The sequence below is a fragment of the Canis aureus genome, chromosome 13 (assembly GCF_053574225.1).
Source record: "Canis aureus isolate CA01 chromosome 13, VMU_Caureus_v.1.0, whole genome shotgun sequence".
NCBI lineage: Eukaryota > Metazoa > Chordata > Mammalia > Carnivora > Canidae > Canis > Canis aureus.
Genome location: NC_135623.1, coordinates 28,501,751 through 28,527,391, shown reverse-complemented (window position 1 = coordinate 28,527,391; position 25,641 = coordinate 28,501,751). Strand labels below are relative to the sequence as shown.

Here is a 25,641-nt window from a genome sequence, read left to right as displayed (position 1 = left end):
TCCTTGAGCTTTCTCTTTCTGACTTTATGAAATGGGGATAACAGAACTGATTGCAACTAGTTGTTGAAAGGATTCAATGAGATGAGATAAACTCAATGAGATGAGGTAAAGTGCTTAGAGTGGTGCTTAGAACATGGTAAATGCATAGTGCCTGCTAGTTATTCTGTTCTTCTCAGTAGCATTTCTACCCATAAACAACTAAGGATTTTTTTTGAAATGATATTTTATCCATCTTTGCGGGCTCACTGCTTGGCTAGTGCCGGGTGTAGTACCTGGCACATAACAGACACTCATATTTTTGTTGTGTTAATTGATGGATGGATAATGCCTTGTGAATGTTTATATAGACACACCCACCACTCTAATCAGCTGTCTCACTAGACTGTTCTTGGATACACAGAAGAGCACATGGACAATCAGGAATGGGGCCTGGAAAGATGTCTGTGTGAAGGTGTGGGTATCACCACCCTTGGACCCGTCCTAGGTTCTCCTTCTACAGGGCAGCACAGGATCTTCTCACATAGTCAGTCTATCAAAGATGAAGTCCACCGAATCCTACCCTTGGGTAAAACATGGGTTGGATTTTGCCTCCCAGTTGACTCTTCAGTTGTCCTGAGCTGGGGTCAACACAGCAGGTGTATTACATCTGGCTGCTTGGCTGGGAAGAGTTAAAATGGAAATCAGAAAGCTCACGGGGAAGCCAGAAGATATGCCAGCCGAAACTGCAAGAGTGAAGGCTATTTTCTCTCCTTCAGAACATTTTTTTCTTTGGAGGGTTTTTTTTTTTTTTTTTTTTTTTTTAAGAGAAAGTATATGGCTTTTGACTTGTGAGCAATTTAGAGAAATACTAGACTCATGAGGACATAGTAGAAAAAAATAAGTAATGGTAGTTGATTATGGGTATGGGTACTATTTTGGAGACATTAAATACTATATGTAAAGCATTTAAGCGAGTTATTAGTGAGGTGAAAAGGTATGAATATCTTAAATTGAAATGAACTGTTTATTTTTATTTTTATTTTTATTTTTATTTTTTTTGAAATGAACTGTTTTAACCAATGTGTCCATAATAGAACTTATGGTTTTCCTCAAAAGTAATGCATCTCTTTTTGTAATTAATTTAATTTGCCCTGTTTATTCACTTCAGTCAGCCAAGCTAGAATTAGAATCATTTTCAATGGTTCTCTGTCTCCCACCTGTCTAATTGATAACAAAGTTCTGTTAAGTACATTTAAAAAAATATTTACTTATTTAAGAGACAGAGAACAAGTGGGGGAGGAGCAGAGGGAGAGGGACAAGCAGACCCCACGCTGAGCGAGGGGGCCTCATTACAGGCCTCAATCCCACAACCCTGAGATCATGACCTGAGCCAGAATCAAAAGTCAGCATCTTACCAAGTGAGCCACCCAGGTGTCCCTGTAAATACATTTCTTAAAACCTTTTTCAAATCTGAGTTTTCTTCACTGTCATAGATTTTTGTACACTCTGCAACAACCCCCTAAATGGACGCCAGAGATGCCAGTTAATCTTTGTATTGCCAGCGCTAGCTTTCTAAACTGGCAGCTTTAATATCCTTATGGCAGCCAACCAGAATCAAATGTTAACTCCCACATTCAAGGCCCTAAGATATTACCCTTATTTATTTTTCTGGATCATCCCCCCCCCCCCCCTTTTTGTTTTTCTCTTATGTGTACTCGATCCTAGCCTGGTCTAGGCATCTTGTTCTTGAATTGCTCCACATGCTCACCCAGCTTCCTCTGCTTGGAAGTCCTTATTCTCAACTTGAATTCCTAGTCCTCCTTTATAACTCACTTCAGATTCACTTTCACATCATCCCTTTGAAGTTTCTACTTCAGAAGGCAACATCCCTTCCTCAGACACCTATAAACACCTTGGGGGGAGAAACCAGGTCTAATTTATCTGTAGAACAGTGGGTTCAGCAGAGAATGATCTGTAGATGTGTATTTGCTGAGTTACATCATCAGGTTAATGAAAAAAAAAAACTTTCACAAAGGAGCCATGTCCTTTGCTTATGTGATTTCATTTGACATACTTAAAGGTAGAAGGTATAGAGCACATAGTTACTTAGGCAATTCTTGTATATAATGGGTTGATTGCTGGGAAGAAGCAAGGCAAGGGTCTTTGTGGAGTGTGTCACCTGGAGTGTAGGCTTTGGAGTCAGATTGACCTGAGTTAAAATACAGATTGTGTAATTTAATAATCATAGGACTTTGGGGGGAGTCCCTTCACTTTTCCTCTATAAAATGACGGTAACGATACGTCCATATTGTGTGGGAGGGCTGCAGACATCAAACAATATATGAACAGCCCAGAGTACAGTGCTCTTAATTTTATTAAAATAGAGAAACTTTTTAGAAGCACCTGGGTAGCTCAGTAGCTCAGTCAGTTAAGTGTCTGACTCTTGATTCTGGCTCAAGTCATGATCTCAGGGTTGTGAGATCGAGCCCTCACCATGGGGCTGAAGATTTCTCTCCCTTCTTCTCCCTCTGCCCCTCCCCACATGCTCTCTTAAAAACAAAATAAAACAAAACAAAAGGAACTTGTATATAAAAGTTTAAAAATCGGCACATCAATAATACTTCTAAACAGGAAAAAAAGGTGCTAACAGATACATGAAAGAAATGTAGAAGCTTATTACTATAGGATATAGCCTAAATTGTCAAGCTTAGGGTCTGAGGAGCCTGACACTATCACATCGCTGTGTCCATATAACATCCCATGTAACATATAATAGTTCTGTGTAGTGTACAAATGATTATAGAGCTCCTATAGAGGTAATAATAAGACCAATTTAATAGGGAAATCTTGATTTTCCTCATAATTTGATTTCTGGTTGCAACAGTTGAGATACTACAGCTCAAATGGAAAAAGACAAGATATTACACTCGCCGCTTTGCTCATCTGATCCCCTGAGTCATTGTAACATGTTTTCTTTCTAGGTTCAGTAGTATCTTTTAACTGTGTACAGAGGGCCTATTTATTGGTGCCATTGGCAGGGTACGTGGGGGGGAATCTGAAGAAGTCTCTGAAATAAACACAACCATTAGGACTTTAAAAAGCCACTTGACGGTCATCCATTTAAAAGCTGTTACCAATCAGCTGCCTCTTGCAGGAGAAGAAAAAAAAAATCTGTGGATTGAAGACACTTGAAATCAGAGATTAGCCAAGAGATGCTCTTTCATTTCCAAATAGAGAGCCAGGATGTCAAACATCTCTAGTTTCTTGAAACACAGAAATCTCTCTTAGGATTTAATTTTTTTTAAGGGACAAAATGAACTAAAGCCACCCCCCCCCCCTTTGCTGTAATAATATCCTGCACTTTTCTTCCTGTGTCCCCAGATGCGTGCATGCAGCTGGCTGCCCTGCTCTGGTGAGCGTGTCTCATTCTGGCTCTTCCTCAGTTCCTATCTGATCATATTTCGAAATGTCATTCATGTTTATGCAGGCCAGTGCACAAAACAAAATTAATTTAACTCACAACGGCGCATTAATATTATTACTTTTGACACCATGGAAAACTTATTAACTATAGCTTGTCACAGGCCTCTCAGACCGAGTAGCCCAAACTGCAGCATGCAGAGGAAATGTCATATGATGGAAAGGGGTTTGGACTGCCAGACCTTGTAAAAAGTCCAAGTAGTTGAGTTTTTAAATGATTATGCTAAAATTAACTCTCTGTGAATGGCAAGAAGAGCCCCGTCCCATTTTGTTGGACTACACTGTTGGGAAATGTTTTTATGGTGCAGGATTTAAGCCTTATGTATTTTTTCCCTTTATCAATAAATATCATCTTTGTGTTTTAAAGAGGTAGCAGGCAATTTAACACAAATAGCTATTGTGTGAGGCTATAATTGCCCCAGACTGTAAATGAAGGAAAGAGCAGAGTGAGCTAGTATTCATTGCATACTTCCTGGTTCTAAGTGTTCTCACCTTACTGCATCTTATTACAATAGCTTGTGGTGCGGGTTTTGTTTTGTTTTGTTTTAAATTGAGGTATTATTGACATTGTAACGAGGTTTTGTATTCTCCGTCTGATGCATAAGGAAATTAAAAGCATGAGAGGCTAGCTGACTTCTGTTTGCAGGGTTCATGAGTGGCAGAGGCACTTGCAACCTGAGTACAAAGGCCTTCCTACTCTGGGAGTCTTCTGCAGTCACACTAAATCTGAAGGAAAAGAGGAAACCATAAGCCTTACACAAAGTGGGCAATATTTCCTCTGCTTTTCATGGAAATGATTTATGGACATTATTTATCACTCAAACCTGGCATTTACAAAGGGACCTGATTTTGGCATTGAAAAAGTTCTATTTTTTTTTTTTTTTTGGTATGAAATTAGACATGTGACAGTATTTTTTTTTTCTTTCTTTCTGTTCAGTACCTGTTGGTCTGTTTTACTACATCCACCAAGGAGATTATATGCTGTTGTTCTTTTTGGCCAGAACACTGCTTTCCCCACCAAGAGGGTGTTCTGTGTCACACTTTGAAACGGTGATTTGGAAAGTGACACAGTCAGTCCTGGGAAGTCTCACTCCCTGAGCTTCTGGTAGGACAGCCGGGAAGTCCAGTCTCTGTAGCTACCAGAAATAGGCTAAAGTCTCCTAGAAACAAGAGAATAGTTGGGCTTCCCTCAGGTCCCACACTCCCCCTGATACTTAAGCGGGATTCAAATGTTAGAGCAGAACGTCCAAAGGCTACTAGGTTTTACTACAACGGAGCCAACCTGCCAGACACCAAAGAGTTTCCTGTGTGGCCGGGAGAGCGGAACACAAATTTGATGGCTACGTATCATAGAGCTTGGCTGGCATTTAAAATGTAAGTGTTTTAAAATCCACGCTTCGAGGAAGTCTTTTAGGTTGATATGATTGTGTGATGGTATCTCGAAGGCGTTGAAAGCCTTTTAACAATAGATTTGCTGCTGCTTTAACCGAAGGTATAAGCCTTCATCTCGTTATTTTGCCCCATTCCTTTGTGCTGCATGGCAAGATTCACCACAAAAACTTCTCTTTGCTGGTCAAGATTTTATTTCAGCCCCAACAGCTTTTGTTAGCCCTTTCCAAATTTCTTGCTGTCTGTGATACAGGACATAAGTGATGCACCGATGGGGTTTGAGCTCTGCAGTACTGCAGAGGTATTCTGGGTCTTATTTTAAAATGTTGATCTGTTTTGACCTTCCTGTTTTCTAATTTCATAAGAGCAAATACTAAATGCTTTCCTGGTATAATTGGTGGGAAATTTTCTGGGGCGAACTAATTTGGAACAAGGAAAAGAAATTCACCAGCTGAACATAAGCTAAAATGGAAACCCATTCAACGTGTCTACACTGCAGTTGGTATCGGGGTATTTGGAGCACAGAGGGGAATGTAGGAGGGATTAGGTGAGTTTATCCCCATTTTCTTACAACTCATGGTAGAGCACTTGAAAACCTGTTCTGAAATAAGAATATACTAGACTAAATTTTGGAAGAGTGGTCATTTGTTATGTCAGGCATCACATGTGGGCATTTATATTTATATATGTGTGTCAAAAATGGGAACAAAAATATCTTCAGCATCCTAAGACAATATTCTCACTTTCAGAGATCCCCAAATTATCTCTGTCCTTGTGCAAATATTAAAAAGACCCACAACTAAGGCATATACATAAATTTTATATTTTGCTTTTTTCTGCTTAACATACAAATGTATTTTTCCATATAATTATGTCTATTGGCTATCTACTACTCCACTAAGTGGGAGTATACATAACCATTTTCTTACTGTTGAATGCTGAGTGCATGCTGCTATATTGAAATAAGTTAGAGTAGGTTGGCATCCAAGAATAGGAACATCTACATAGTTTAAATATGATGGCCGGAGGCTCAGCTTGTTAGTACTTCTGTTTGCAAGAACTCTTTACAATGTGAAGTTTCCTAACTCTGGGCAGATTTTTTTTCTTTCCTTTTTTTCTTTTCTTTTCTTTTCTTTTCTTTTCTTTTCTTTTCTTTTCTTCTTTTCTTTCTCTTTCTTTCTTTCTTTCTTTCTTTCTTTCTTTCTTTCTTTCTTCTTTCTCTTTCTTCTTCTTCTTCTTTTTTTTTTTTTTTGCTGCAAGTACTCCTCATTAAACATAAAAAAGAAAAAATTTTTTTTTTTTTACCTGGTACCTTTCTTTACAAGGTACCTGCTGGGAAAGTCACCATGACACGACTCCTGTTTTTATTGTATCTGTCTTAACTTTCTACTGAGAATATGCTGCCCATGGGCACTTGCCCAAGAAAGTTAGAGAGGGGCTGATATATGGAAACTCACTTTGCTTAATCAACTCCCCAGATCTATCACTGTGGTCCAGAGCTTTAGGAGTCGGTTTCAGCTATTTTTCATTGTCAAAAATTGATTACTTTGAAAGAGACTAAAAACATAAGTACTGATACTGTTGTTTGTCAAAGTAATTGTAGAGGGTATGTCCTACTGAGATAGGTCTTATGAAAATGCAAGGAGAGATTAGGAGTTTAAAAAAAAAGAGAAAGTCCATGTAAGCCTTGATTTAGATCGATGCCAGAGCTCTGTTTCTTTCATGGCTTTGTTTTTTAAACATCTTTGATGAATCACCAGGCTAGTAGATCCCATGAGAGATCACCTTGTCTATTCCCTTACCTTGAAGCAGGACTACAAACCCATGTCCCAATTCTTATTTTTAAAAAGCCTCCAGAGAGGTAGGCTCTTTTAGAGAGCTGTTTCAACATTCAACACTGTCAGGAGGCTCTTTTTTGGTTTCCATGCCACATTTGAACGCCTTTCTTTTTATTTGGACCCCAGTGGCTTGAGAAGGTCATGGTAAGCTGCCTTAAATGGATATTTTAAATGGACATGAAATACTCTGTTCCCTCATTTTGCGAAAGAGAATCTAGTTCTTTTATGAGAGGCCAAATCAGATGGGTGGCTACCGCAGAGGCCAAGCCCTGAGACTTGAGGGAGGACAGAATTTGGTTCAGAAGCATAGAGCTGAGTCCCAGTGGCCTCCAGCACACATGAAAGTGTCAATGCAAATGTGAGGCAATATTAATCATATTCATTGTGACACTCAGAAGAACGGAGATCATGTAAATCTTAAACTCATCATTTGCTTAATGATCTACATTTTGGGGGGCAAATGTGAACTAATACAAGTTAAAATATGTGGGGCATGAGAGAAAATCCAGACAGACATGGCTTTTTAAGTAAGAAAGTAATCTCAGAGCTTTTAATCGGAAGGATGAAGCATAGAGGATGTCAGTGGCAGTTTCTGTTTGGGGATAGATTAGTCCTTAACTGTCACAGTCTCAGAATTTATTTGAATAATTTAGGTCTTAAACTCTTTGAGAGAGTTGAGCTTAACTTAACATTTACAAAATCTTGGTTTAAGTTCGCCAGAGCTTGCATTGAGGATTTGAACCATTTCCACTGTCAGTTCTGAAGTCCAAGTGCCTACGATTTTATCCAGAAAGGAGGCAGCCTGAAGCCTTTTCTTAGAGAACATTGGCAGGGCTGGGAGGGGTGGTGCTAGATGGCTGGTCAGCACCTGGGCTGGAGCCAGACAATGCTCCGCTCTCTTCCCAGATCTGCTCCCAGCCTCAGCTTCCTATTTGGCGTCCTGGCGCTCTAACTTCACTGGGCAAGGGGCTCTGTGCTCCACAGATCACTCTGTGTCTCAAGCATTACCTTCCTGTAGAAGTTACAATGAGGAGCTGATTTTTGCTCCCAGTTATATAAGTTCTAGCCCAAGGCACTGAATTCATTATGTGTAGAACATGAGAATCTGAAAGGAGGTTTGATCTTTGAGATTGTGTACTGGGTTTTGCCATGAGATCATCCCCTGGTGACTTGTACAACACATCCTGGTGTAAGTACTTATCTCAGACTTGAACCAAATGCCCCAAAGAGCAGCTCTGCCTTAAATCAGCCTTGTTAAAAATTTAGCTAGGTCTCAGCTCTTTTCTATCTTCAGGTTTAGCCCTGTTGTATTTGGAGTAATAGTCACTGAGCTAAATAATTTCCTTTCATTTACCATACCCAGGAGTGAAGTACAGGAACTCAGACTCACATGGAATTTAAAGAGGCACCTTTCTGATACTGATTACTTCTTCAGGAAAAACCTTAATCCATTTTTTAAAGAGATTTATTTATTTATTTTAGATAGCTCACGAGCGAGAGCAAGAGCAGGCAGCAGGAGGGGCAGAGAGAGAGAGAGAGAGAGAGAGAATCTCTAGCAGGCTCCAGCTGAGCACAGAGTTCCATGTGGGGCTTGATCTCACCACCTCTTAAGATCATGACCTGAGCCAAAATCAAGAGTCAGATGTTTAACTGACTGAGTCACCCAGGTGTCTCTCAGTCCATTTAAAAAAAAAAAACCACATAAAAGGCCACCAGAATCATGTGCTGAAGGTCTTAATGAGTTCATTACCAAGGTCCCTTATACATTCCTCTAATCATTCCTAACTTCCAGTGCTAGGAATTTGATATGAAGTCCTTGGTCTAAAAGAACTTCAAAATAGAAGAAATAACAATTAATGTGGACTTTGGAACAAGTCAAACCCATGGACTTTGAATTTCTGGTCATACTTCCTCATTATGTGATTTTGGACAAGTTTCTTAGCCTCTGTGAGCCTCCTCTCTTTATTTGCAAACTTGGTTAACTATCATACAGTTGGTGAGATTGCATGAGCTACTGTACTTACTTATTTTACATTTGAATTGAATTTGTAAGTTATTTTTCTTCCCAAGGAAACTGATGAGCAATTGGAATCTCCAAATTAGGGAATTTATGAAGAGGGAGCACAAGCTAGCAGGTAGAAGAGGTTGGGTTTGGGGGTGGTGGTGGTGGTGGTGGTGGCAGTGGCGGTGGTGACAAGAATCCAGGTCTCCAGAAATCATCTGATATAGATGGTGCCAGATGTGGTTTCCCGCATTGGCAGCAACTTTGCAGGGCTTTGAAAAATCATGATTGGAAATGACACCAGCCATGACTCATTTCATAAAGGCTAGTTATCCCACTAAAATTCAGACCCGACATAAAGAAATATTTAAAAATTTGGCCAAGTTGTATGTGAAACTGGTTAAAGGAACTCCTATTACAAAGATGACATGAAAATCTCCAGGTGGGAATGCTAAAATGGCTTTTTCAAAATATGAAACTTTGAGATTTGAAGAAAGAACAAATTGGATACTAGATGGCATTCATTTAGTAATCATCTAGTTTCATAAGAGGTAGCTTTTGCTTTTTTCTGTCCTTTTTCCTTTTCTTGTAAGAGTTAGGGTTTTGAAATGGAAATCTAGGAGGATAGTGCCATATTTCAAATTGTATTATTTTATAGGGGAATCATCCATTTTTGGCAAATTGCTCTTTAAAAATGATTTTAGCAATGACAAAAATTGCATACTTCTGCAGAGCTCAGTATCTGACTAGAGAATTGGATGTTAATAAGGAGCTTCTTCTATTGCTTTATGAATAATAGGGGCTTAGAGAACTCTAAGCATACAAAGATATCTTGTTTTCCAAAAAAAAAAAAAAAAAGTCTGTACATTCCATTGTTTCTAATTAAACATTGGAGAACATTAAGACGTTTCCATAATCTTTAGTGTTTTATTCATGATTGTAAGGTAGGACGTCCTGTTCCCTGTTCATCATCATACCCGCTATAGGGAAAGGCAGAGAAAGACATGGAAGCAATGATTTCCTGTTTCCAGGAACTTGGAGCATAATGGAATGGAACAAATCCTAGGATGGGATGGAGAGACTTGGGAGCAGAAACATGTGAATCTTCTGTGGGACCTTTCACAGGTCTATCTATGCCACTGAAAGACTGCCCCAGAAAGTCTGGGAGCAGCTCAGAGACTTGGTAATAAGGGCGGCAAACCGAGGCAGGCTGTTGCAGCTCTCCGTTTGCACAGCATGGTAGTGGCCTTGGAGTTGGGAGAACAGAGTCAGGGAAGCAAACTGTAGGACATGTGCAGTGTGTTCGTGTGTTTGCAGATTAAAATATCCCTAGCACAGGCCCTATAACCTGCTTCTCAGAGGCTGTTTAGCAGAAAGGATGAGTGTTTGGAGTCAGACAAAAGTCTGAGTTTCAGCCATCCCATTAGCTACAGGACCTGGTGCAATTTTTAACTTCTCTGTGTTTTGGCTTCTTTGTCTATACATTTGGAATAATAACTACCCATAGTGTCATTATGAAGAGTCAATGAGCTACCATACTTGGCACAGTGCTTGCCTGGCTCATATAAACCCTCAAGAGATGTGCATTTAAATATGGTAAGCCTTGCTCTACCTGGTTTTTCCAGGTAACAGAGCTTTGCAAATACAGTGTACCAAATAGAAACAGGAATGGCTTCCCCCCCTAAAATCAGGCAAGCCTACCGTGACATGCAGGTCCCATAGCCTTTATGTGATTTTCAAACATGGCCTCAATATAAACAAAATATCAGTATGATAGTACTTGGAAAGTCAGTGACCTCAAACAGAGCATACATCTCTCCTCAGAATCTAAGTTAAACATAGATGTTGATTTTATATTAGGCAAGTATTTCAAAGGCTGTCTGCATTCTCTCTTGATGGCTTAAGCTGTTCAAAAATGTGTTCTATCTTCAAAACATATAACTACTCCAGACTCTTGACCTATTTTAAATTCTAATCTCACTTTATTTTTATTTTTTGACACTGAGATACAATTAAGAACAGACTACTCCTGACATGCTGGTTCCAGAAAGGCATTTTTTCCCCCTTCTCTCCTCAAACACTAGCAGAGAGCACAACTTCAGGGGAGTGCCTTGTCAGAATATTGATTTATTTATGTAGAAACAACATCTTAAACTAAAGAGCAGTTGCTTAACTTTTGGTAAACACGGCCTCTTGCCACATTCCAAAGTGTTTGAAACTTTGAGAATGAGAAGACTGGGCTACAAGTATTTTCCAAAAACAAAAACAAAAACAAAAAAACTCCTTCCTTTTTAATAGCATTGTCTGTGGGCCCTTGTGCTTCACTTCCAGATACTCATCCCCGCACTCCGGTCTACCTGAAGTCCAGAAAATTATCTTTAAATATAAACTGACTGTGTTCCACATGAAAAGAGATACAGGTTTAGAAGTTACTTTCAGAAAGGATGTTAAAAAAGCAGGGGCTCACTCTAGGACGGAAGGCAGGACTTCTAAGAACACCACCCTCTAAGCATTTTAAGGGTACACTAGATGGTTTGCCTGTGGCTTGGGTTTGCTGGGCTCTGAGTTCTCCTCCCGCCCCAGGCTCTCTTGTTTTCCAAGCCAGAAATTTGCCAGCTCCTGGAGCCCAGGAGAACGACGCGCCGGTGAGCACAGTGACGTATACCCAGCCATCTCGCGGAGAATATAATTGCACAGTATTAGTGACTCGAGGGACATTGAAAGTGGAACAAAAAAGCTACACAGTTTATTTGTTCCCTAAGTTCCCTCTTGTCAAGAGACCAAGAACAGGGAAGAGAGGAGATGAAGCTGGCAGGACCCAGCAGGTGCCAACGGTCGTTCTGTTGGAAGCAGACCGACAGAGAATTCTTCCCTTGGCTTTTCCAAAAGCTTAAGTGCCATTCCACTTTGCCTGCAGACACCTGAAATCTGGAAAGGGTGGGCAGAAGTGGCCCAGGGATATTGAGACCATCACTGGCCCTACAGCGAGAGGGGAAATACCTGAAACTGTTAAACAGCAAACAGTGGACTTTTCCCCATGAAACAGTGATTCATTACTCAAGGTGTCTGTTTATTTTAGGAATTTATTTGACATTAGACTTTTTTTGGGGGGTGGAGAGCACAAGGTGGGGATGGGAGCAGGGGGGAGAGGGGCTTGGGGCAGGGAGGAAAAGGGGGGGAGAGAGAGAGAGAGAGACAGAGAGAGAGAGAGAGAGAGAAAATCTTAAGCAGATTCCACGTCCAGCGCAGAGCCTCACATGGGGCTGCATCTCAAAACCCTGAGATCATGACCTGAGCTGAAATCAAGAGTTGGATGCTTAACCAGCAGAGCCACTCAGGTGTCTCAGTCTTTTTAAGGCCACGTATTACAGGATTACACTGATATGCAATGTCTAGAATAGGCTAATCCATAGAGGTAGAAAGTAGATTAACAGTGGCCTCTGGACAGAGCATAGGAATAGGAGTGATTGCAAATGGGTATGAAGTTTCTTTTTGGGGTGATGGAAATATTCTAAAATTAGGTTGTTTTAACGGGTTACCTGACTCTATATTTACTGAAAATCATTGGAAGAAACAATTTTCAAACATAAAAGTACATAATCTATATTACATTTTTCAGATAAAGAAATGAGGTTCAAAAAGTTTATGGGATTTGGACCCTGAATTACATCCTCATTTGACCCGCGCCACACTTTTTCCTGAAATTTAACTCCTATGTTGTGCAAAAGGAAATACTTTCCTTACTTATAAGGAGCTCATACTCCACCTGTGTTGTTGACGAAACAGGTGAACAAGGCATCTTTCCATGTATGAGCATGTTATGTGGCTAAGCACTTCCACCTGGAAACCAAAGCTGTGGGTAATGATGTGTCGAGCGTGTGGTATCACATAGATAATACACTGCCAGGGTCAAAGGCAAAAGAGAGCCGAGCATCATCAGGGAGGCTCCTTAGAATGAGAAGAAAGTGCTATTGAATCTCAGACAGTGAGTATCACAGTGTTTTCCTACATAGACTATTACCTGGGGTTCTGGTCTCTTTAGCTTAAAAATGCATGATATATGTTTACATATGACCTGGCAGTGCTAGGTGAAATGAAAACATGTGTCCACAGGAAGCTGTACATTTATGACAGCTTTGTTCATCATATTTCAAAATTGGAAAACAATGCCAAAAGTCCATCAACACGAAAATGGATAAATTGTGGCCTATTCATACTAAGTAATAAGGAGTGAACTGCTGCATATGCAACTGTAGGAAGGATCTCAGAAACATCTGGAAGAAAAAGAAGCCAGACACAAAATAGCATGATTCCGTTTACATGTAGTTCAAGAACAGACAAGTTAATCCATGGTGAGAAAAAGCAGAACAAATTACCTCTAGGAGCTGGGGATTGATTGCAAAGAGGCATGTGGGACTTGTTGGGGGCAAGAAACGTTCTGCAGCTTGCCTGGAGTGGTGGTAATACTGGTGGACAAAACTGTCAAGAGGCATTGAATTGTACATTTCATAGGAGTGCATTTTATTATCTATCAGCTTCTACTTCAAAAAAGGTGTAATGTTGCTAGAAAAGGTCCAGAAAGGAGCAAGCAAATGACTTGGAGAATCTGAGAAGCTATGGTATGAAGACAGGCTATAAATGGATTAGTCTTCATATTTCAAGCAGTGTTTTTATGTCAGGAGAATTAAGGCTCACGCTTTCTACCCCGAGAGGCAGAGGCCAGTAGAAACATGACTTTGGAATCAGAAAAAAAAACGTGTTTGAATTCCTGAGTTCTCGTTGGCTAGCCACATGGCCTGGGGATCTTAGTATTGACTTTAAATCATGACTTTAAATCAAGTCATGTGGTGAGGAGCATGATCTTGGAGACAAATGCTGTGGTTCAAAGGGAAACTAGAATATTTTGAGGAAGCATCTCTAAACTTTTCAAACCACATCAGGAGAGAACTCCCAGCACCCCTGAGTGCTGTTTCAAATGAAGCTCTCAATCAACGTCAGACATCATGCTTCCATATTTCGGGTTTCAGTGCTTGAAACTCTTTTTTAAAAGCTGCTTTCCAGAGATATAATTCACCTGACATAAAATTCATCCTCTTAAAAAGTGTATAATTCAATGGATTTTGGTATCTGTGGAAATGTGTAACCATCACCACTATCTAATTTTAGAATCTTTTCATCACCCCACAAAGAAACCCATACCCATTAGTGGTTATTATTCATTCCTCCCCCACAACTCGCAGCCCTTGGCAACCATTAGTCTGCTTCCTGTCTGTGGATTTGTCTATTCTAGTTCATCCATGTTGGAGCATGTATCAGTGCAGCATTTCTTTTTTGGTGTGTGGCTGAAAAGTATTCTGTTGTGTGGATATAGCATGTTTATACTACTTACCAGCTGATGGAAATTTGAGTGCTTTCTACTTTTTGGCAATTATGAAAAATACTGCTGTGAACATTCTCATGCAGGTTTTTGTTTTTGTTTTTTTTTTTGGTGTGGCCATGTGTCTCCATTTCTCTTGAGTATATACTCAGGAGTTGAATTGCTGGGTCATAGGATGACTCTCCATTTAATATTTTGGGGAACTATTAAACTTTTTCCCAAGTGGCTACCCCATCTTATTTTCCCACTAGAAATGCATGAGGGTTTTGATTTTTCCACATTCTTGCAAACACTAGTTATGGTCAGTTTTTTTGGCTTATAGGAGCGCCTGAACTTTGAGTTCTTTTTTGTGGTGTCAGGGCATAGAGCGGTGCACAGTCATTGGGGCCGTGTTGTGTTATGCCATCTTCCACTCCTGCATGGTAAGTCTTACCCTGCGTTATCATTTATGCTCTCTTTCCATGCCCCACAGTCTCTCAGACATGAGGTCTAAGCTCAGATACCTCCTTTTTATCAAAACATGCATGACAGTGAAAGCTCTCTGAACCCTTAGTCTGTCCAACTCTCTTCATAAGACGAAAGATACAGGTCAGAGCAATGGTTTTTCTGCTGACAAGGAAAGAAGGGCACTGGTCTGTGTTCCCAATAATAAGAATGACATTTATTTGAGTTTGTTAGGTTCCAAGAATTATTCTACGTGCTTCATGTGAATTTTCTCGTTTGGAGTGTACGATAGCTCATGCAGGTAGGTAATAACCCATTTTACAGAAGGGTTAAGTAACAAGCCCAAGGACACACCAATAGCAAGGGGAGTCATGGTTGGGTCTGGGTAGGTTGAGTCCAGGTCCAGAGCTTTAAATCTCCCCTACAGTGCTGTTTCACCATTAAAGTATAACTGACTAAGCTGAATGGGTCTGTCTCCTTCACCATTGCATTCTTGCAAACTAGTCCGGTCCCTGGCTCATAAAAGGGGCTTTCTATATATATGTTGAATAAATAAGGGAATAAGTGAATAAAATTAACAATGATTTAAAGACTCTTGTTTGTAAAATTCATAAAAAAACTTTTAGCCTTGTTTAAAACAAGTGTGGGTGGGGGATGCTCCTTCTCTTTTATCTCTTAATTATTCGAGCTCATGTTTTTCAGTGAGTTCTCATTCTCCTTTATTCTGTACTACACACAGTACAACTCCATTGCTGACATTTCATCTACTTGCAGAGTAACAGATTGTAAGGATTACAGATTTCACAGTACAAACATTTGGCCTGCTTAGAGTGTGGTAGGAGTAAGAGAGAAGGTAAAAACATTTAGTGTGAAGAATTCATAAACAAGATAATAAAAAAGTGTTCCAAAACATACGATAAACTCCTCCAGAAAGGATTACATTGCAAAAGATCCAACTGTGTGGAAGATGGAGGTCACAACAGACTAAGACACTCTCCTGCATCAGTCACGTTTCCCACTCAAAAACCTCTTCACTATTTCAGTAATAAACCTGATGTAGGCAAGACTGCTCTGATCTGTGTTCTTTTTCTCATTCTTCGGTTTTCTGTTTGTTCCCATTTCTTTTTTTTGTTTGTTTGTTTGTTCCCATTTCGACTCCCACTCTTCACTTGCTGCTCTACCAATCCATATTCAAAAATCTATGCTTCTAAACCACTTTGCTTTAATCGAAACTTAACTGAAAACCCTTATATTCTTTGAGTTAAAAGGAAAACTAACCCCTACATCAGTTTCTATTAAAACAGTTGGATTCCTTAGTATTTTATGTGTCAGAACTTGTATCTCCTAATAATTTTTCCCACGGTGACCCACTTGAGAGGCCACAAAATGATGCCGATGTTCAAAACATTTGGTCAGAGTCAGAATATAAATCTTACAAGAACATTCATCATCTTTATTTTACCACAGTAACTAAAACTATTTTTCTCAATTTGATCATCAACTCCTACTTGACCCTAATTAGTTTATGGCAAAGGTGAAGGTAAAAATTACCTTGTGGAGACAAAAACAAGTCACTATCGAGGAGAAAAGAATGTACTGTACACTAAGAAAGACTTCTGGAGAGAGGAAATAGAATTCAAAAATACCATACGGATACCAGGGCATCCTTCAAACATGACTTCCCTGAAGGTGGTAAAACTCAGGATGTATGTTTGATAAATAAAATTCTCATTTGATTCTAATTTGTTCAATTCAGTTGGAAACAATTAAGGACTTTGGATGTTCAAGATGCAGTGCTAGGTCCTGGAGATCAGGTAAATGAGATAGACAGCATCCTTGTACTCACTGAGCTTTAGTCAACTGAGCGGCAATATAGTAGAGAGAAAACGGGCTGCTGATTCAGGCCGACCTGAGTCTAAATCTGTGCTCTGTTGTTTTATTTCCTGGGTGGCTTTAGGCAAATTATATTTTCTACTAAGTGAAATAGGGGTAAGAAGAGTTGCCCCATAGGACTGCCCCCAAGAATTACATGAAATAGTGTAGGAAAAGCAGTTAGTAGTGTGTCTGGCGCAGATGTGTGTCTGGGTCTCCTATTCCAACTCTTAATCTTTGGGAAGAACAAGCTTCACTTAGTGACCCAAGTCTAGATTCATCAGGCTGATATTTAAGGGACAAACTGTCACTAAACTACTCGAGTCTTATTTATTCGGTTGGAGGTTATCTATTCAAGCTTTCACTTCACTCTTAGTGGGCCTGTCATTGGCAGTCTCAGCTCTTTAAATTTGCTTTTGCTGATCTTTTTTTTCATTTCTGGAGGGCATCCTCCATTTCTTTCTGCCTATTCAAATTCTCCTGTTTAAAGACTGGTTCACGTTTTTCAAGTCTTCAGTGGAGCTTCCCTGTCCATACCTTTTCTTGTTTAAAACATATGGTACATTTGAATTTATACTTCTTACTTGGCTCTTCCTGAAGCTTTTGTAATTTTGCATTATAAAGTTTTGTTACTATTATTGCCACTTCCCATATGTGATGCTTAATTATCTGTTTTATATACTTTATACACTTTGCAATATACTTTTATATACTGATTTCACAGATACTCAATATATTTTAAATGAATAAATGGGAATTTATATTCTATTTAATGAAGAATTTTTTTTAAAATGGAAAGCAAAATCCTTCTGCCTTCATTAAATTCATTAGCACTCATGAGTAAATAATAACATGTTTGTGTTAATGAGTACCTTTGTATTTAAGACTTTGTATCTTGGGCAGGAATTCATGCTGAGTATTTGTGAAATATTAAGAAGTAACAAAATGCCAGAGCTGGTTTTTTTTGCTATGTTACATACATTTGCAATGTATTGTAAATTTGAGAGGGAAAATATATATGGAGGCTTTAACCAGTTGCAAGTTGTCAAAAAAAAAAAAAAAAAAAAAAACTCACCAAATGTCAAGACTCTGGGGGAAAAAAAAGACCAAAGCTGAGAAAAACTAGTCTGCATCAGTTAGTTTTCTGTTTTTGCATTTGAATTTACAAAAAAAAAAGAATTTACAGGTATATTTTGGGGCTGAAAAGACTGGAAAAGATTGTCTAATGAAGATGGTATGTTTAAACAGAAAGAGTATAGGCTTGAGACCTGTGTTTGGATTTTAGCTCTGGCATTGGTTGTATGAACTTGGAGAAATTGCTTAGACTTTGCTTGGCTTCAGGTCTTATCCCTTCATTTTGTAAAACAGATATAATAACGCCAGTTTTGAAGAGTGCTGTGAGAATTACTTTTGTTGGCATTCAGTGGACACTCATAAAAGGTAGCTTTTACTATTACTTGTGTTTATAGCTTAGGTAGAGAAGTTAAAGTAAGTTTTAATGAATGTGAATTTTGGAAATGAAAGCAGGGGTGTCTGGGTGGTGAGAGTTGTGAAGGGGAGGGTAATGCAGCAGGTTAAACTATGACAATGCAAGGTCATCAAAGGGTATTTTGAAAATATTCAGTCTCCCATTCATTTCTCCAATTTCATTCTTTAAAGTCTAAATTTAGGTTATTTTTCTAGAGAATTCACAATGAAAAATAAAATGATATTAAATTTTCATTTAGAAACTCAGTGAAGTGAGAATTTGGTTTTGTCCATTTGTGCATGAAAAGTCTTTTTAACTAGAAAGGCAATCAAATTATACACTACACACTAGAGGGATATTTCAAGTTACTTGCTTTTTCCTATGATGTTCTCAGAAACCACATCGTGGAGCAGATAATACTTACTATGCATAGCAATATAGATATGATTTGAAATTCTGACCAAAGACTCAAAATCAAGTAAACCATAGCTATGGCCAAAAACATACCAAAAAATCAAGGGCAATTCTACTTTTGTAATAGTTGAAATGGAATTATTATGTTTGAAGTCTCATACTAAATGCATTAAATATATCATGGTCTTAATATAAGACAACTCAGTACCACTGTATCATACCTACTCTGTTATAAATCTAACTAGCAATAAATACTCCATGATAAACTTAGATATTTGTTTATATTCTTTGAATTCTCCTTGGAGCTGATTCTTTTCCACTTCCTTCTCGGTAAATTTCCATGTTGCAAGCAGAGACTTACATCATAGATTTAACTAAGTCTTAACTTCAGATAAAGTTAAACTAAGCTAAATTGCAAGCTCTCTCTGCATCATGGAAACAGGGTGACAAGAAGGTTAAAAAGAACGACATACTGAATAAACCTTAACAAAAACAACTGTCATTTTTATGACCATCAACAAAAGCAGTAACAACAGTGGTTTGGCTAAGCATCTAACTGCCTCTCTTTTAAAAGAAACAGACCGGGGTGCCTGGGTGGCTCAGTCGGTTAAGCATCCAATTCTTGGTTTTGACTCAGGTGATGATCTCATGCGTTATGAGATAGAGCCCCGCATTGGACCCCATGGTCAACATGGAGTCTGCTTGAGATTCTCTGTCTCTGTCCTACCCCCACTCACTTGCACGCTCGCTCTCTCTTTCTCTCAAGTAAATAAATGAAATCTTTAAGAAACAGATCAAAATACTCAAAAAGGCATCAAACAATTTTCATTGTTTAGTGCTAGGATATTTTGTTGATGAGCTTTCAGAAACTCTGGACTTCATTTATACAAGAATAGAATTACTATTATTATTTTTTAAAGATTTTGTTTGACATAGAGAGCAAACACACATACAGATGGGAGCAACAAGCAGAGGGAGAGGGAGAAGCAGGCTTTCCATGGAGCAGGGAGCCTGATGTGAGGCTTGATTCCAGGACCATGGGATCATGACTGGAGCCCAAGGCAGATGCTTAAGGGATTGAGCCCGTGAGGCATCCCCAGAATTACTGTTATTGATATGGACTTTCAGAAGAGAATTTTGAAACATCTCACAGCATAATAAACACCTTCCTGTATTCCTTCGATCAAAAATATTTTGGTGGGATCCCTGGGTGGCTCAGCGGTTTGGCGCCTGCCTTGGCCCAGGGCATGATCATGGAGACCCGGGGTTGAGTCCTGCATTGGGCTCCCGGCATGGAGCCTGCTTCTCCCTCTGCCTGTGTCTCTGCCTCTCCTCTCTCTATCATAAATAAATAAATAAAATCTTAAAAAAAATATTTTTGCACACCTACTATGTGCTTGCTTCTGTGATCAAACTGGTTTCATAGTGGGGAACAACAGATATGGCCACTGTTGGGATGAAGCTTAGAGTCTGGGCAGGGGTGAAAGGGGAAGGGGTAAAAGATGCACAAGGAAGCAAAGACAAATAAATATAAATTTCTGGAATGTTATGGATCAAAATAAGTGTCTTTGTTGGATTTCTCTAATGAGATAGTTTGTGAATGACAAGGAAGGTTCTTATTGGCATCTATGTTTAAAATTCCACCAGTTAACCTTTTGTGAGGATTTTCTTTCAGGGCATTGATTTATTTTGCAGAGACTCTCAGAGGGCATGAGTTACCATCTGACTGCTAAGTATACTTAGAAATAACATCAGTTCTTTTATGATCTTTGGACATAAAATATGTCATAAGGAATGATGAGTTTAACCCATTCCAAAGAAATATCAAGTAATTTACCATTGGATGCTGAACAGCTTTTGCCATTTGACTGAATATGTATTGTCCAAATGCTTTCCTGTGAAGTAAATGTTTTTCTAATTAGGCTTAAAAATGTGAAATTTTGTTGCAAAATTGATTTTCTATTAAGGCACTAAAGTAGTTTCTCTTCCCTTCTGCTTGGGTACTAATTAAATTATGTCTCAACTAGCTTTAATTCAGCAATCAATTTTTTTTCCATTTGCACTGGATTACAGAATCTCATTTAAAAATCACTCTTTAATGAATTCTACACAAAGCAGAGGTGATAGACTTATTCTCTAATGGAGGAAAAAGAATAGTACTGGTAAAGTCATAAGCTAGACTTACTCGAAAATCAAAAAACCCTCAGTTGTTTTCTGGTAGTATCTATTTCTTATGCTGTCTTTAGAGATAAATAGTGGAGGCCATGGGGGTTAAAAGTACATTAAAAATTAGGGACAAAATGATAAAATAAAAAGGATCTAAGTGCTTTAAAGACGCTGGACTACAGATGATGCTGGGGTACAGAACTGAGACAATTTCTAAATGATAAATAAAATTTAAAAAGAAAAATGGAATGATAGCCATTGATTGTACCATCTGAAATAAGTAAGCAGCTGTCTCACGTTAATGGACTATTCTAAAAGCTTGAAGGTTGGGTTCAGGTTTGACTTGTGGGTGGCATCAATATTTTTTGAATGATTAAGAAGAATACCTCAAGAACATAGCCTGAAGTTATACATACTAGAAACGTTTTGCAAATAAGTGACTAAAAACCTTTTGTAAAAGGATGTTTTTTGAGACTCTATTCTAAAAAAAAGGGAAAATAAGTTTTATGTTACTGTCTCTCCACTCCGAGGATATACATTTCTGTTTTAAAGAAACAAAAGGAAGAAAAAGATCTAGTGGTCCATAAAGTCAAATTCCATCTTCATCTGTTGGGAGGTGGAAGGAGAGAGAATGTGGGTGAACTTAAACCAGTAAGGTGGCTTTGATTCTGTCAGAGAAACTTATCAAGTCAGAATGGAAACCTAACCAGAAATGCTTTCCCTAAGGGCTAGAATCTACCAGTGGGAGCCATGTGCTCGCTAGGGCTCTTCCTGGCGTAGCTTATCTCTTTGACACACCTTACGTTTTCAACATGTGTTTGGTAACTTTCAGGTAAGGCTCCTTCCCTAAATCGCTTGCACATTTAGTTGATTGCTAAAATAACAAATTTTTAACTTGCATTGTTGCTTCATCATCTTATGACTTTTATATTTTTCAGCTTTCTGGCAACAAAGCCAAAAATCACAGGGTTGGGTCTCAGTGCGTTGGATTTAACCTGTTTAAATCCAGTTGTCACCCTGAACCAGACTACTGTGATGAGTGGTTCAGTTTCTAGATTCCAAAGCTGTTTCTTGAATTCCTTTTTCCCCTCTTTTGTAGATATCTTCCACTCATTATGATATTAAAAATAATACTTAACACTTTGAGATGAAGAAAAATGAAAATCATGAGAAGAATTGTTCATGTAGAACAGAAAAACAATATCTTTAAAATTGTGAGAACCAAAGTCAATTTAAGACTGCAATTCATTCACACAACTATAATTTTCTGCAGTTAATGGACAGTAGCATGAAAAAAAATAGAGCATATATCAGCAAGAATAATTCTTCAGGTAAAAAAAATGTGATTGGAATCTCACTTCATTTATTATGAGAAGTTTATACCTGGTTCTAGTCATCCAGAGGTACTTTGTAAGCTAGATATCTGTTTTATGAGACTTCCTATAACATGATAAAAGAAAATAGTCACTCAATTTCAAACCAAAAATTACTATTCCTAAGTAGATATCAATGAGGGAAGTCTCAGGAGTTTAAGAATGTACTTGTAGAATTATTTCCCATTAAAAACTTGCGGAGACGTTCAGTAAATACAATGGTGATGAGAAAAAGGAGAGAAGTAGATTTGGATAGAGGGGAAAGGCCAGAATGAATAGGAAGGTAAAAACACAAAGTGAAAGAGAACACAAAAAAGAGTGGCCAAGAAGAAAGAATGGGAGATTTCTTGCTTGCAGAACACTTCTCACATATTGGGCTCTATACTAGGCACTTTATACTCTGTCCTACTTAATCTGAAAACAAGGGGTAGATAATGTTAAACCACTTTCTTGATCAAAAAACTGAATTTTAGAGAGCTCAAGTGATATGTCCAACTTCTCTGAGCTAGTAAATGGACTCATCAGAATTGAAACCCAGGAGTGGTTGATCTCCAAGATGACCAGAAACCAGGGTCACTGACAATAAACAAGGCAAACACTAACATGGGGAAGGACGAGGAGACCACACTGTACACCATGAGAGCAAGAGCAGTGTTGTTTCACTTTCTTTAGTACCTACACAGTTCCAGAAATGTAGCAATGTATAGTGGATACTATATACTACAATGTATGTGGATATTTATCCATATAATATTTTTGAATGAGTTGGGCTACAAAAAGTCTTAGGGAGAAAAGACATGAAGAAGAAAAATAGAACAGAGAGAAAGAAGAGGGCAAGTAAGAGGGTGAGAAGAAAAATGTGACTCTTTGGAGGCAGTCTATCTACTCTTAGATTTTAGAGGTAAGCCGGTCAGCTTACTGTCAAGTCTCAAACTCTGCCCATATTCAGAGAATTTTTGAAAGAGGAAAACCGCTCAATGGCTTTCATTTTCTTAACTCAGGCAAAAATACTGGTCAGCTTTTCAGAAACCCAGTCCAGTGTGATCTTGGAATACCACCATCACTTGATAGTTATCAGGTGAAAGTGAGGGGTATGAGCCAGGAACTGTGGACCAGGAGCCATTTTGAAGCAAGAGTGGGTCATTTTTTTTTTTTTTTTGTTTTAGATTTTATTTACTTGAGAGAGAGAGAGAGAGAGAGAATGAGCAGGAGAGGGGCGGAGGAAGAGGGAGAAGCAGGTTCCCTGCTGAATGGGAGTCCAAGGACATGGGGCTCAATCCCAGGATCCTGAGATGATGACCTGAGCTGAAGGCAGATGCTTAACCTAACTGAGCCACCCAGGTGCCCCGAGTGGGTCATATTTCAACACTTAACCAATAAGCTAACCATTAGCCAATCAGCTAATGAAAACCCTTCAGTTAATATTTGTTACAGTCCCACTTTGCACCCCAACTGCAAGGCATTTACAGAGTAAAACATTTCAATGAAATATAAAAATTCAATGAAACAACTCATTACTTTGTGAAATGATTAGAAACATTATAATCAAGTGATTCTTTTCAAAGAGATGTTGGATTTGATATTGATATTAGTTCATTCAAAGAGAAGAACTACTTATAAAAATAACAAAATTTAAAAACTCAATATTATCCTTGGGTAGTTTTTGAATATCCACAGTGGGACTAAATTCATTTCAATATCCAAGAATCTAATTTAAACTAATATATTTGGTTAAGTTATATATCTTTCTTTCCAAAAGGAAAGTAGGGCTTAACTCAAATACTTTTTATTCCTTTTTTACAACCACATAATAATCTTAGAGCACTAATAAGATTTGATTTCGGTATAGCAATCAACAAACCTGCTCTAAAGCCTCACTTAGTTTCACTGGTCCCAGAAAATATTAGGTTGAGAGGACTCCGAGGTGATAGGCTTGGTTGAATTTCTCAGAAGGCTTGAGCCACTCTTTGATCTCCCTAGTGGACTCAAAGTGATCACACCTTACACAGTCTTAGGGATCCTGAAGGATGGAGGCTGTTGACAATCCCATGGGTGTATAATCTCCCCAAGGGATTGTCAGGACCCAAAAATGGCTAGAAAAGGAGTCGCCTTAGGAAATCAGAGAAGCTAGACTTGTTTGCCTTTCTGATATTGGCCTGTTGAGACATTTGCACAGAAAAGCACGAGGCAGGCATAGCATAATCAAATAGAATTGATTATTATGTAGTTTAAATGCACTAAGGATATTGAACTTCCCATTTTAAATCACAGAAAAATCCTGGGCTGAACTATTAAAACTGGGAAAAAAACAATGTGAAGAGTACTATAAAAATGTGAGTCATTTAAAAAATGGATTTTAATATCAGCCTTTGTGAATTATATTTGATATTCCACCCATCATGCCCTGATATCTGTAGGAGAAACAATGAACAGTCTGTGGTATGCAGAAATAATCAAGGGAAAAGTGCTCTTTTATTTCTGTTTAATAGCTACATAACCTATGTAGAAAACACAAAATGATTGTGGAAAAAATACAAAGAATAAGATGATTTTTCACTGTCCTTTTAAAAAAGTAGATGTGTGCGTGTCTGGCATTTTGTAAGCTTTTTAGTAACAGATAGTGGGCGTGTGTGTGTGTGTGTGTGTGTGTGTCCAGGGAATTCTCAATAGACACAGTGCATAAATCTTTCTCTTTTCTTTCAAATAAGACCCAGAAGACCTGTATACTTTTTAATGAGGTTATGCAATCCCTTAACCCTATTTTGCCAGCTGTCAGCAGCTAGAGTCCCACATCATCCTTCGTAGAGAGCATCTCTCAGTAGGTTATAATGTGAGCAGCAACTGGCAAGTACAGCTTGTCATATTAAAAAAGCTAATGTCTTCCTTACCTCTTCCTTCTCCGCACTTTGCAGATCGCGCCACTCCTCAGTTACATGACCGAAATCCACTGTGTTCATGGGGACTTTAAATTCCCCAATGATGTCATGCTTGGAGAAACGATCAAAATCATACACAGCCATCACCAGGGTTTTGCCTCCCAGTTCTGAGTACGGCACCTAAATAAAAAGAGGTGAAGATAAAAATCTGGTCACAAAAAAGCTTAAAACAGGTTACTTGTTTACAGTATTTAATTTTAATACTCAAGCTGGATAAACAAAACGGTATAATCATGCTTTTTTTTTTTTTTTTTTTTTTTAAGTGAATCACTTGAATAACTGCTCAAGGCTTAAGTTAGGAGAAAAATAGAGACTTAGCCATAGTCATTTTTATTACTTTATCCTAAAGTTCTTGAAGTTGTTAGCATTAATGATAATAAGTCTTGCTATTAGTCATGCTATGAACACTTTAAGGTTTAGTGGTGTTGGCACACAGTAGGCACTTAAATATTTATCATTTGAATGATTAGTAGCTCTTTCAGGTGGGAATTTATTTAATAGAAGAATAAACCAAGCTTAATTGCATTTGACCGTGTGAGTTTTACTTGTAGAAGATTTTTCTAATCATTGTTATGATTAGTTACATTGTCAGGGTATAGCTTATTTGGGGTACAAAACTTGCTTCAAAAGTTCTGTTAACTCTTTCGAGCCATTTGGATGCCACAGTTGAATGGAGTAGTGATTTAGGAAAGGACGTGCTAGAAGTCAGAAAGGATTTAAATGAAATTCACAAGTTGCCTCACCTATTGCCTAAAATAATTTACTGATTGACAAGAGCTGACTAGAAAATTGATGTTTTGAGTATCAGAGATGCATTGTAATATAGATCTTGAAGTTCATTCTTAGGTATGACACTTTAGGATAAGTCATGGCAAAAGGCCAAGAACTGATGAATTCTCCAGC

At 38.4% G+C, this 25,641-nt stretch overlaps 1 protein-coding gene and 1 long non-coding RNA gene across 12 annotated transcripts in view; one reads left to right on the top strand and one right to left on the bottom strand.

Moving 5' to 3' along the window:
* SYT1 (synaptotagmin 1) overlaps positions 1-25,641 on the bottom strand; it is a 537,260-nt gene that overhangs the window by 116,056 nt on the left and 395,563 nt on the right. For all 5 annotated transcript variants that reach the window (XM_077845608.1, XM_077845610.1, XM_077845609.1 and 2 more), the window contains one exon: positions 24,691-24,858. In XM_077845608.1, coding sequence (XP_077701734.1) covers positions 24,691-24,858 — 168 coding nt within the window. The remainder of the gene's footprint in view (positions 1-24,690; positions 24,859-25,641) is intronic.
* Positions 1-25,641, top strand: part of LOC144282230 (uncharacterized) — a 304,549-nt gene that overhangs the window by 125,157 nt on the left and 153,751 nt on the right. The window lies entirely within an intron of this gene.